The following is a 13,795-nucleotide window of genomic DNA, read 5'->3' as shown; positions in this document are numbered from 1 at the left end:
GGGATTATGGGGGGGAAATGCGAAGATCAGGGCAGCAGGAGCAGTACAGACTAAGAAATGTAGGTAAAGGACAAGAATGTGGGCAGTGCTGGGGCACAGTGCAGCTCTGGACAGGGGTACAGAAGATTGAAAAGTCCCCCCTGACAACAAGTAATGGATCCTCCTCTACAGCTTGAGGCAGATGAGAAGGTAGAAGAGAATGAGGAACAGAGCAGGGAACAGTGCAGAGGTGTGTTGGGGAACAGTGAGGAGGCACTTACTTGTCCTCTGTGTGCTCAGTGATGCCAGCGGCGGCCAGCGCAGCTCGGTACTGCAGCAGCACACCTCGGACGCTCTTCACGAAACCCTTAGAGAGCGGGAAGAGTGGGAAGCCGATGTCTGGGTAGCCGCTGCCCTCTGGGAGGAAACTCCTGTAGCTCTTTCTCCGTTTCTTTGGTCGCACCACCTGCTGGCTTCCTGTGGAGCCAACTGCTCCTCCGCTAACTGTGGCTGAACCTGATTCTGACGTCCCACTGCGGACTACCGAGCCAGGGACTGCCGAGCCGCCCCTGTTTTCACCAGCCAGAGAGGTGTTCCCCTGGGTGCTGGTGTCGCAGTCTGAGTTCTGGCTCAGCTCCTGCTGAGAGGCCGCTGTAGTGGAAGGACTCAGCCCTGAATCCTCGAGCTCCTCCTCCATAATACTGCCCACTCCTGTTCCCGTTACTGCCTCCTCCCCAGGCTTGCTGGGGCTGCTATGGGCCACCGCCACAGGCCCCGATCCCAGGGGCACCTGCTCCTCCAGAGGCTCTACAGACCGGTCTTTTGAGTGATGAGCCCTGGAGGACACATGTGCCGCGTGACCCCTCTCAGCAGCATCATTCAGCTCCAGCCAGGCATCCAAACGGTAGACGAGCCGCCAGCCGTTGGAAGTAAAGTGCTCCTGGATCTCCTGTTTGAAGACCTCCACAGGGTTCTGGAGGAGCTGTGTCATGGACTGGACCATCTTAATCAGGGCCATCTCATTGTAGCAGCGGCTGTTCTCATATCCTTCCTGTAGGCCTCGGTCACTGTCGAAGCCAGCCTCGTTATAATAAGGCTCATTGACGAGGATAAGGCCTGCAGAAAGACACGTGTGTGCAAAACTGTGAGTTTGAGTTGATGAGAAAAATTATTTCAAAGATGTTGCTGCCTCCATGTTAACGGGAAAAAGTCTTTAAAGCGTCAGTGCAAGGCTCATTATTTTCTACCTACATGTCACATTTTAGCAAAAGCCTCTGTAATCATTATCCTCCTCTATGCTGATGACACCCACATTTACTATTATCCCTAATGATAACCTGAGTTCTGTTTGTATATTGTACAGTAATGGGACACTACAGTGTGTGCTGCAGCAGATGCACTTCATTCTTCATGATCCACATCTGAATAATCTTGGTTTCATCTGTGTTACTGTGTTAGGCTTGGCATTTTCAGGTTCGAGTTTTTTCAAAGTACTTTAGGTAAATCATAACTGCTCTTTTTAATTCTGCTGTTCTGTTTAAAAAAATAGAAGAGAAATGTTGCAGGCTTCTCGCCCTCGCTGTGATGTAAAACCAACACATTCATGGTCCCAATCTCAATTAGGAGTCTCATGTTCCTTGTGCCAGACTTAACACAGGTTTCTTGTGTTTTTGTGGTAATAAATGAACCTTCAGATTTGATTGATTGGTTTGTCTTCTGAACTTTCATATCCTTTGTTGCTTTTGGGGAAACTTACAATGTATTACCACGCTGTAACTGCACCAAAACTATTTCTACTTTCTCAATTTGAATTTTATTTGATTCTATTTTTCTTGTTCATGAATGCCTTCTACTGCTTGTGTAAAGCACTTTAAATGTCCTGTGTTTCTAATGTGCTGTATAAAATAAACTGTTTGGTCTATATAAAGTTAATGGATATAGATTTATATATTCAATGTTATTAAAGCCAAGATAAAACTTTTAAAAGACAAACTAATGTTAGTAGCTACATGTGTCCATGATATTCAGCAGACACAAGTAGGGAGCTGTTCTCTTTTCCTTTCACTTGGATTTATGATAATACAAAATCTATTTTGTTCCATTTGAGCCAATTCAAAACCAGTCAGTCGACAAAAAGCACCAGTAGGTTTAGAGTGGTTGTCTGACTGTGTGTAGGAGGACATTTTAACCACAATCTTGTGAAGAGATGACAAACATGCCCTTCAGTGAATACTACATTATTTACTCTGATTTGTTTCAACGAAAGTGAATTAATCTCTGGACTCCATTTGTCTGACGGGCCAGATTGCAGATGTTTTATGAAAAAGAGGTTTTATGGAAGTGGTGTAATGTGTGTGTGTGTGTGTGTGTGTGTGTGTGTGTGTGTGTGTGTGTGTGTGTGTGTGTGAGGCAGATACATTTAGTTGGATGACTGTGTGCGACACTGCACTCTGAGCCCTTCTGAGCAAATGAACACATGAATAAAACATTTTCGTGCTGCAGAGAAGAGAAGGGGGAATGTGTGTGTGTGTGTGTGTGTGTGTGTGTGTGTGTGTGTGTGTGTGTGTGTGCGTGCGTGCGTGCGTGCGTGCGTGCGTGCGTGCGTGCGTGCGTGCGTGTACTAACCTTGTATGGAGATAAGGACTTGCAGCAGACTTGACTTGCTGGTCCACCTCTCGGTGCCCTGTGAATCACATTGCCACAAAAACAAAAAAATCAGTTCAATTCTTGAGAAAAGCACTGATAGACCTCGACTACATTTACGTTTGACACACACCGTCTGCTCTGTATTGTAGATGGTGTAGTGTTTACTTCTCCAACAGCCATTGTAAGTAATCTGTAATTCTGTAATCCATTACAATGCTCACCTTGAAAGTCAGGTCAAAGCATCATTTAACTTCCAACATGTGAATGAACTGAATGTGTTGTTACAGCAGCTGCAGTTTTGTGCGAGGCTTCCCAGAAGCAGTAAAGCCGCTCGAGTGGTCTGCCATAAAAATTATGCATTAGTCCTGCAACTAATGACTTTACATTATTCATTCATGTTTTGATTCAAATCAATCCTCCAAAGTCTACAAAATGACAGAACATTCTGAAAAATATCCATCCATCCCCAGTAGTCCAACAGAGTTACAGGAGAGCGACATTACCCACAATGCATCTTAGCCACTGAGTGACATCACTGGAGGCAATTTATCAGATAACTTGCAGATTCCTCTGGAGCAACAACAGCCTTATACAGCTTTTCCACGTATAAAGAAGTACTCCCAAAGGCCTCTTAAAACAATTTAAATCTGCTCAAAAAACAGGTATGAATCATTTTAAGCAGGCCTCACACAAGTCAACACCTGTTTTGTAACGCAGCAGGTTGTTATTGTATCTCTCTACATACCTGTTCACACATAAACCTGCAAAACATAATTCACCTTTCCAATCCAGGTGCCCAGCAGGCTGACGCAGACCTTGCCGTTGTCGTACAGGTTGGGATTGAGGCGGCCGCTGCACTGCGACAGGTAGCGGAACAGAGGCGGCACAGCTGGGTAGATGTTTGGCAGCTGGATGTCAAACAGGAAGAGACCGTCCTCGTAGGGCGTACGAGTCGGCCCTTTGATCAGTGCGGAGAACAGGTCCTGTGTCAAAGACAGACAAGTTTTATGATTTATGCAGTCTGTAATTTAAAGAAGTCTGATGTGTTGCACTGAGGTTACTGTCGAGGAATACAACATCAGGACTGGCAGCTTCCATCTTCTATTTGAAGGTTGTTACTAATGAGGTTTTTTAAAATATTAATACTCCGTTTCCCATGAATCCCTGCTGCTTTCTTAGAAACAATACTGTGTTGTTAATTGTAAATTCTAGCAGTGATTGAGCAGATGTTGAAACAAAGATTGATAGAGGCACATGCAAGTTTTTATCAATTAGTAATTAATAGTAAAAATATTATTTTTTAAAGATTAATCAGTTGATGATTTGTTTATTTTTATTATAATGACAGAAAACCCACCATGCGATCTTCAAACGTTTTGACCATGATGCCGTCCGGCAGTGACGTTGCCAGCAGAGCCATTTCCTTCCTCACTGTGCTGAAGAACTTCTTCGCCTCCGCCGGTTGAAACTCCATTTTCTTAAACGAGTGTGTGTCTAAAAGAGAGAGAGAGAGAGTGGAGACGGACAGATGGTGATTGAATAGCAAAACAGAAATGGAAAGCTTACAAATCCAACTTAGGTTGTGTGGGCAGGGAATCCCTCACGGTAAAGGGTGATTGCATGTGACGGATGAGTGTGATGAAATGGGAGGCAGCTACTGCCACTCATAGTAATGGAGAAATGTGAGTGATGAGTTTTGTGTTTATGTCTTATTCTATAGATAGTTTTCAGTTTAGAGGCAGACTGGGGGAATTTAACATAAACTCCCTCTCAAGTTACAGTGACAGCTTTTAGTGACAAAACGTCATGTTAAGTTTGAGGTATATGCCTGCACTTTACTGTCAGTCTTAGTTTCATATCAGCTCCTACAACACAATACAGATGATATGGTTGTTATTTTTTGGGCTGTACTAGATAGTTTGAAGCAAAAGGCTCATTCATAACACTGACATTCAAATCCTACACTTACATTTGAATGCTGCACAGTTTTTTTGTTTGCATGTCTATTTATTCTGTTCAAACACAATATTTCTGCACAGTTGCAGATAAAGATTATGCTTTATTCCATTATTAGTGATATATTATTTGTAGAATTGGCAGCTGTCTAAGATTGTTTTAGACTCATGAGATCTAAACACTTCCAATAACTCTAGAGCATCATGAAGTCCAGAATTAAAAAACAATAATAATCTAAGAAGGATGTGATAATTTCCAATATTCACAACATGTTTTTATCAAACAAAATATTGTGCTTACATTCATATCTGTGGGCCTTTAGCCTTTCGAAAACAACATTTTCAATGTGGTGAAAAAAAGACACCTGAATTAACAGGGAAATCTAATACATTTTGTTTTAAGGGTGATGTCATCATAAAATACAACAGACATTCAAAGCCTTATTCCAAAACCTCACTAGGAGATTCAAAAGTAAGTTATAATGGCACTCAGTAGAGCGTATACCTCTGCCAGGGCCCAACCTTCCCCTTTACTTCAATCAAACCTGATCCGAAATCAAATAAACATACTTAAATCTGCTACATGCAGATTTTTATTTGGATCCACATCAAATTGTACTCACTCATAGATACCAGCAACCTAAATATGTCTGATTTTATTCATCAAGATCTGTGCATTATCCCCTGAGAAATTAATGTTAATGTCAAAAACATATCTTGCAACGTTAAAGTGAGAAAACATTTGTGGATTTGCACTAAAAGTTAACGGGGTCTATTCTGGGCCGTGACCCATCCTCCATCCGAGCTTCATGGAGATCCTTTCACTAGGTTTTGAGTAATCCAACAATCAAACCAGCCAACCAACAAAAAGACCTGCATGAAAACATAATCTCCTGACACCTGAAAATGACTCTGTTTGGTTGATTATGTTTTCATTTATCCAATCAAAGAGACTGCATTCTTTCTTCCTGAAAGTCTTTGGCAATGTGAAAAAAATGAAATCAGATGAGATCAAGGGAATGTTTGAAGGAGAAGAAATAGATGGACAGAGGGACGGATGAGTGTGATGAAATGGGAGGCAGCTACTGCCACTCATAGTAATGGAGAAATGTGAGTGATGAGTTTTGTGTTTATGTCTTATTCTATAGATAGTCTTCAGTTTAGAGGCAGACTGGAAGAATTTAACATAAACTCATATAGAAAAAGAAAAGAAAGTAGGAAGAGAGGAAAAGGGTTCATTGGGTTTCCCTCCTCTCACCTGGTGCCCACTCCAGCACAGAGAACACCTCTCCTTTGGCACTGGTGAAGGTGACGCCAGGCTTGCCACCACTCTGTTGGCACAGTACGGGTGTGTCGCTGAGAAACTCGCTGGGCCATTCCTGTCCACCCACTGGTGTTTGCGGGTCCTGCTGGGGCTTTTCCTCTCCAGCTCGCTCTACCTGAACAGCAACACACCAGCAGGTAAGAAAATGTCAAAATGTGGCACGTTTACTGCTTATTGATCTGGATTGCACTGGCAAATTTACCCAAACGTTGTTGACGCCTACCTCTGTCCCTGTTGCTCCACTCCCTCCTGCCTCTACCACAGCCTCCATCTTCTCCTCTTCCACGATGGCCACGTTGTCCAGCGTCTTCCTCAAGTTCTCCTGCAGCTTCTTGATGTCATCCAGGAAGCGTTTCTCCTTGGTCGGTTTCTCAGGGGCTGTGGGCGTGACAGAAGCCGCTACGTGAGCTGTGGAGGCGGGTTCGGCCGAGGTCGGGGAGGTTGGAGAACCGCCGGTCCAAAGCTGCTCCACAGTCATGTTCTTCAGGCTCTCCAGGATTTTCAAGGCCTCTTTCAACTCCCTGAAGCCCCGAGAGGCACCATCTTTACTGGGCTTCTCTGCTCCGTTGACCGCTCCTGGAGTGGTTCCTATGGTGAGCAGGCAGAATGTATGAATACAGATACAGTGTTTTCTCTTCACTTACTCTTATAAATGACAAAGAAAAGTAGCAAATCCTTACATTAAAGGAGCTGGAACAAGTATGTTTGACATTTTCGCTTACAAAAGGACTGAAACGATCAATCGATGATCAAAATAATTGGTGATTCATTTTCTTTTGATCAAAATCGATTAACTGACTAATCATTAAAGCTCTAGCGTTAGTTCATCCATCAATACTTTGCTACTTCTCTGCCTGTTGGTGGTGTCATGATCATTTTTTCCCACTGAAGAGGTAAATCCTATAAAAAGGATTATCAATAGGAAAGCGCTCAGGGATTTGATGATAAGTTTTATGGAAGTACCGTAAGTAGTTCTTGGCAAACATTAACCAGGAAGGAGACAACAGTGCATTTGTTTGGGTTCTATTTTCAGCTCGGTGCTCTTGTGAGTATCCACAGCTGCAGAACGGTTAATGCGGGGCTGACTCAAAATAAATCACAATGCGAATGTTCATTATGATGAAGGAAGGTGTAAATTAGTGCAGCAGTGTGGATCACTAATGGCTGTTTAATTGTTTTTGGACAACAATGGAGCTCAAAGGCACAAAGGGAATAAACTATATCAGGCTTTGGCTGCACATGAACTACTTGTTCAAATGATCAACTAATTTTGGGTTTAAGTCTTTTCATGTAATTTGTTAATTATAAGACAAACAGAAAATACCACTTAACCTTCAACATGTCAAACTGGTGTCATTTAACTAAGGACAAAGAATAGGAAGACTCCAGCTCGTTCAGGATGCAGCAGCCAGAGTCCTCAGGAGTACAGGCACAGCTGAACGTGTCGCTCATTTACTTAAATGACTTCATTGTCTCCTAATGCAAAAAAAAAATCGATTTCAAAATTCTACTAAAAGTCTTTAAAGCACTTTATTGTTTGGCTCTACGGTACATTTCTGCCCTCCTCACTAACTCAGGTCATCAGGTGGTGAGTTTCTAACTTGACCTCATAAGTTCGGCACTAGTTGTTACTTTGGTATTCTTCACTGGAACAAACTGACTGATGACCTGAGCTGATGATCTGTGACATCTTTTCTATTTCTCTGGTATGATTAGTTACTTTGTGTGTGTTTGCGTGCTTGTATGTATGTGCTTTATTTTCTCTATAAAATGTACTTCTGCAATATAAACAACATTTCCTCATTTTGCCTAAAGATCCAGACTGTGCTGGAACATTTTGTAAGGCTTCATTAACACCACAACATTCAAGGAGAATGATTTATGTTTTGCACTGTGAAGTTGACACTGTTCCCTTGAAACCAACAATAATTTAAATGTAACAAATTCAGCTCCCCACCTCCTCCAGAAGCAGGACTGGCCACAGCCACTGATGCCTCTCCCTCCTCTCCAGAGGCTCCTTTAGTTGGGCTGGTGACCCCGACTTTGCTGCCCTCTAGAGGGGGGATGATGAACGCTGTGGAGCCAGTGGGGGTGGGGGTCGGGGTCGCCGTGTCAGTGGCATCTGCATTGTTGACGTGGCTGTCGTCCTCAGTGGTGAGGCCGTTATCCGTCTCCCAGCTGTCGCTCTCGTCCTCCCACTCCTCAGTGGACAGGACGCTGCTCGTCTCCTCCACCGAGTCGTAGTCGGTCTCCTCGATCTCAGACTCCACGTTGTAGAGGTGCTGTGTGTGTGATTATTAGGAGACTGTTAGCAACCAACGTCTCACTATAAATGCTCAAAATGATATTCAATTTCATCAAGGAGATACCTGTGGCAGGACGATGGTCATGGAGTTATCTGCCCACACCACCTCCACTTTGCTGCTCACATCCACCCTGGACACCTGGCCGACTGACGTCTGAGGGACGGAGCATGAAGAAATACAACCATTAACAACAACAACCAACAACACGGGATAAAATATGAAAGTAGGACTCAAAGGGTGTAAGAGGCTGTGAGCACATTATGTAATGTAAGATTTTTGTTCTCTAATTGCTAAACTGTATGACATCATTATTTATTATTTACAAAGATAAAAGTTGCAAATGATGTTTAAAAACCTTTACAAGTGCTTAATAAATGGATTATAAACCATTTAATCGTTTGTTACTAAAGTTTAATTAACTATAAATTCATCATTTAATGATGGTTATAAAGCGTTACCGGTTTCCAGTGCGTTTCCTAATAATGTAGCTGTGCAGAGAAAATATCAGTCCTTCAAAAAATGCTAAATAAAAAATAGCAACCCAAGGCCTGAAAAGTAAATGACAGGTGCACGGAAGTGACAGGAATCAACAATGAACAAAACTCTGGCACTTTCAGAGAACAAAACTTATTTTTTATTCCAGGCCAATAATAAAAGATAAGTTTTGTTCAATGAATGCTACCAACATGAAGGTTATTATGTTCAGTATTATTTGGAGATTTTGTTATTTGAGGGTTTCGTACATTATCTCTGTCAATGTGGAGGATTAAAAATGCCAAAATCGAAACTAAATAAATGGTTAAATAAATAAATGAATATGCCATTAAATGCAACAAAATTGGTATAAAAATAATTGTAGACATTCCTGAATTTATAAAAAGTGGCATGACTTGATGTTTCTGAATTAATTTGCTTCTGTATATATATTTACCTTTGCACTTATTGGATAAGTAAGTGAGGGTGGACTAAACATAGGAAGAGTCCAAGTGCAATTCATGTGAGACGGGTGAAAGATGTTTTTAACTAGTCACACCTCATTTTCGCAGTCGTTCTGGCCGTTCTCAGAGTTCCATATTCTGATGACGATGTCGGTGGTGCGGAAGTGGAAATCTGGGTGATCTGCGATGTCATACACGCTCACATCCTCCTCCATACCGATAACCTGGATGAAAGTGAGAAATAACACCAGACACATTTCATTTCTACTAGAAAGTCGAAGAGCGATGCAGAGCATCTAGGTATAAGATCATCTGCTCACACTGTATGACGCAGTGACGGGAAGTCCACCATAGACAGCCTCCTCCCTCTACTTTATTACCAATAAATATTCCAAGTTCTCATCTCTCTTTGTATCTCTCTCTCTCTGACACACACATCAGATATTCTTCATGATTTTTACTTTCTTTAAAGCAAGGACACTGTTGTCTTGTTCCTCTGACTGACCTCCACGTCGTCACTGGATGAGTTGAGTTTGATCCATTTGACGACACATGTTCTGCCCTTGTGATCACCAGATTGTATCACACCGTACACTCCCGGGTCCTGGAGGGCTTGGGCTGAGAGAGCGCACAAACACAAAGTACAAACAGTTTAGAGAGCAAAACACAGTCTGCAAAATACACACAAAGCCACTGAAACCTCTGCAAGCAAAGAAACACAAAAGAATTTGTCTGGAAAAAAAACAAAACAAAAAAACGGAAACTTTAGCAGTTTAGACAGAGGATCTCTTTTTTTTGGTCCATTTCACAGACACACACACACTTGGCACAGTTTCAGCAAATGACCCAGATACTGTAGGTACTGGGTAGCAGAGTGTCCTCTATATAAAAAATCTCTTCGCAGTCCACAGGGAGAGAAATCTGACGCACGCTGCGTCTTTGATAGTTTGAAAAAGTGAAATGGGACAAAGCAGAAGAAAACAACAACAGTCATCATTAAAAAAATAAAAACAATAATCCAATAAATGTTTCTTACGTCTTTTGTCTACTACAAAGTCCCCGGGACAAAACTCGTGGCTGTCAAGGTGCTGGATGGGGATGAGGTCGTTGGATCGGATCCCCTTCTCCACCCGCCCGTCCTTCCACATCACATCAGCCGTGGTCTTTGTGGATACAACCTCCACTGCAACCCTGCACACACACACAAACACAAACACACACAGATCAAACATACATGTGGCTACAGGAAACAGGTTTGTTTTACTGTTTGAGTGGTCAGAAGAAGGACTCATAGAAGGTTTTGAGGCTCAGAGGTAAATGTTAACTTAAAACCATACTTTGCCTTTTGCTACAGGAGCATTTCCCTCTTGTGGTTTCCTACAGTTCACTTTACACAAAAGAAAAAGCTGCTGTACATAAAAGATATTTCTGCTACTATTCGGTCCCTCTTCCTGTCCTGTCTTCTAATCTCCTGTATCATTTATCTTCACTCGACCTCTACATTCATCTCTCTTCTTGGCATGTTTGGACCTCAATTTTCCCTTTTATTCTTTCTTTCCTCTAGTTCTGTTTTGTATGCAGATGATGTGTGTGACAGTGTGTGCTGTTGAGGAAATGACACCATCAGCAGTCTACACTGAAACGCTTTGTGTTTGCGGCTGCTGGCGAGCTACAGTGTCACCGTCAGACAGATGGAGACATGAGCCCTTTGACAAACAAGAGACGATGGACGGGCACAGTGAGTGCGTTGTCAGTTTTTTCAGCACGAGCAGCTGTCGGTTGCTTTAAAGTCAGTAAAGTCATTTTTTTTAAATCATGCCCCCGATATAGTTGTGATAGATAGTGATAGATCACTGGTCTGATGAGTCACTACATTTATAAAAAGTTGACCAACAGTTGGACAGATGTACTGGTAGAAAGAAATGAAAAGTATATGAATGGATGGAACATGAAACAGAAAAAAGAAAAAGTGATGATGATGAAAGAAACAAAGACCATGACTGCATGTGATATTAATGGGTTGCAATGTGCAGAAAAATACTGAGTTTTGTGTACTGGTGCTTTCAACCAACCGGTCTCCAGGCTTGAACTCGCGGGAAAACTTGGTCCTCTTCTTCTTGTGCTTCCTCTTGAGGTTTCGGATGGAAAGCGGGATGCTCTTCTTCCGATTGGTTCCCAGACCGCCACTCTGAGAGGAGGCTGTGGAGCTGGCCGATGATGTCAGAGAGCTGCAAACAAGGTTAGGTAGCAGGTTTATTTTTCCACAGGTGACATCTCCTTCAATTGTACAATCTGTATACACAAATAGACACGCAGGATACTTTTCCTCTTTTGGACCGGTCTGTTAAAAGTGAGAACATACTTAAGAAAAGGCACATCAACATTTCTTGGGTGACATCTTCAAATTATTTTTTCTGTCCAATCAACCATCCAAAACACAGAAACATTCAATTTAAAATCCCAGAGGAAAAAGAAAACCTTCAAATATTCATCTTTGAAAGGCTGATGAGAATTTTTGGCAGTTATGGAGAGATAAATTAAAACTTTAACAATTAGTAATTAGTTGATGGCAGTAAACTTTTCCGCAACAATTTTGATCATTGCTTAATTGTCTTAAATTCTTTCAGCATATTTTAGTGCACTGCAGTTTATCTTAGGGCTTTAGTCTGAATGAAGACATACAGGATGAACTGTAGACACAACATAAATAACTGTAAAAATGTAGTGAAATCCAGTGTAATAGCCCTGCAATAAATGCTACATTTCTGAGGCTTTCAAGGTTCACGTTTAGTTAAGGATGTGTTTCAGAGATGATGATTCAGCTCTGTGGCCCTGACTGTAACTTTCAGCAGAAGGTGTGAAGATGGCTCCCTGCCAAACGTCAGGGTTTGGTTGCCAGCCTGACAAAATGTTTTTCCATCACTTATATTGAAGGAGAAAATTAACCTCTTAAACTTCACCCCATATTTCAGTCATAAAAAATGCAATTAAACATAAACCTGATTAATTAAGGTGTGTGTGTGCCAAATCTCCCGCTCTCTCCATCACACACAAACACACTCATGAGATGGATTTCATGAAAAAAATAGTGCCGTCAGATCACATTGTAATATAAAGAAGTCGATGTGTACATATCATTTTCAAACAACAGACCTGGTATCATCGGTGTCTTCTGCGGCCTCGTCGTCTGCGTCCTGCTCCCCGTGCTCAGCCGAGCTGTCGTTGGTGTTCTGGGAGTCCGGGGGGTTCTGGGTGGAAGTCACAGGGCCGTTGTTGTTGGCATGAGACGAGTCTGTCTGCTCCGGTTTGTGCTCGCCTGGTGAGAGATAAAACAGAGTATTAGGATTTCTCTTTAGGGTATGGATGGATGGATAATCTTTTGAAACAGGATATGAAATGATTTATATGTAAAACACAAAATTATGTGGAAACTATGTTTTATACTTCTTTGGTTGAAAACAAAGAAAAAGAAAAGTACTTCAGAGAGAGAGAGACGGTGTCATCGTGCAGACAGATTTATTTCTCAGCTCAAGTGAGCTGCACTTCAGCACAATTTCCAATTAGTCTGTTCCCTCTGTACCGAAACCTACTCGTGGAAAGGACGGCCTCACGTCTCACAGGAGCCTTAAATCATTCTGACTCTTTGCAAGAAGACACGTAGTTCTCAGCTTCTTAACAGAAGAGGTAAGCAAAAAATAATGCTCACTTTTCTGACAATGATAGACGAGTAAGCACTTTGAGAGTGAGAGAACATATTTAACGCCTTCTTTCTTCTACTTCACATTTAACATTCAAACCCACATTTGAAATCACTTTCACTTACAGTTAATACTAAAGGCTCTGACTGACTGTTTACAGAAACAGATGATCATGCTTTGACTAATGATTAAGTGTGACGACCAGTGCAGCAGTGTGCACAGACAGAATAGTTGGACCAGAGAGATTCAGAGGATCGTGCTTGTCAGAAAGAGCTTAAACAGTCCAACTGATTTTTTGAGGCAGACACTTGAAGCTTCAAAGAATCTGAATCTAAAAACACATTTCAGTATTTTATAAATCAGATTTTTTTTTTTAACAAAGGAATGCCTATATAATGAAGTAATTCACTATTAATAGTTAAAATAATCCTGTTCCCAATTGATTATTCTTTGATTATCTGTTATTTATCATTACTATTTTGTTTCTGCGTATGTGATGCAAGCTATTAGAAAGCTTTTTCCAAACATTATTTATATAAAAACACATTGAACTTTTCAGAACACATCTACTAGGGTCGGGCCACCGTACATCCTGATTTATCAGTGAGACTAATTTGTGTGGTAGCACCACTGACAACATTAGAGGGCAAAAGTGTGTGTGTGTGTGTGTGTGTGTGTGTGTGTGTGTGTGTGTGTGTGTGTGTGTGTGTGTGTGTGTGTGTGTGTGTGTGTGTGTGTGTGTGTGTTCCTCTGCAGAGTGTTGAGGGGCACCTTGTGTGTCAGCGTTCTCCAACTTCTTCCCCGAGTCCTTCTTGAACATCCTTTTCAACTGCAGGATGACACACACGGTGAGAGTTTGACAACATTCAACCTTCGAGGACGACTTTCTTAAAATAAACTCGGCACTGTGCATCATTTCCTGTTCATTATTCTCTTGTGTAAAACATGA

At 41.8% G+C, this 13,795-nt stretch overlaps 1 protein-coding gene across 2 annotated transcripts in view; it reads right to left on the bottom strand.

The window, feature by feature from the left end:
* The window catches only part of ube2o (ubiquitin-conjugating enzyme E2O), a 42,391-nt gene that overhangs the window by 2,875 nt on the left and 25,721 nt on the right, over positions 1–13,795 (bottom strand). For both annotated transcript variants that reach the window (XR_014623973.1, XM_084372148.1), the window contains exons 9-22: positions 13,618–13,675; positions 12,302–12,464; positions 11,221–11,376; positions 10,185–10,339; positions 9,654–9,766; positions 9,244–9,372; positions 8,274–8,363; positions 7,862–8,186; positions 6,128–6,492; positions 5,839–6,019; positions 3,983–4,119; positions 3,405–3,608; positions 2,605–2,662; positions 261–1,095 (exon numbers count right to left, since the gene is read on the bottom strand). Coding sequence is in view for 1 of the 2 variants with exons in the window: in XM_084372148.1 (XP_084228274.1) it covers positions 261–1,095; positions 2,605–2,662; positions 3,405–3,608; positions 3,983–4,119; positions 5,839–6,019; positions 6,128–6,492; positions 7,862–8,186; positions 8,274–8,363; positions 9,244–9,372; positions 9,654–9,766; positions 10,185–10,339; positions 11,221–11,376; positions 12,302–12,464; positions 13,618–13,675 (2,969 nt within the window). In the remaining variant the exon portion in view is untranslated. The remainder of the gene's footprint in view (positions 1–260; positions 1,096–2,604; positions 2,663–3,404; positions 3,609–3,982; positions 4,120–5,838; positions 6,020–6,127; positions 6,493–7,861; positions 8,187–8,273; positions 8,364–9,243; positions 9,373–9,653; positions 9,767–10,184; positions 10,340–11,220; positions 11,377–12,301; positions 12,465–13,617; positions 13,676–13,795) is intronic.

This window comes from Pagrus pagrus, assembly GCF_965226575.1.
Source record: "Pagrus pagrus genome assembly, chromosome: 2".
Lineage (NCBI taxonomy): Eukaryota > Metazoa > Chordata > Actinopteri > Spariformes > Sparidae > Pagrus > Pagrus pagrus.
This window is presented reverse-complemented; position numbering and strand designations above follow the sequence as displayed.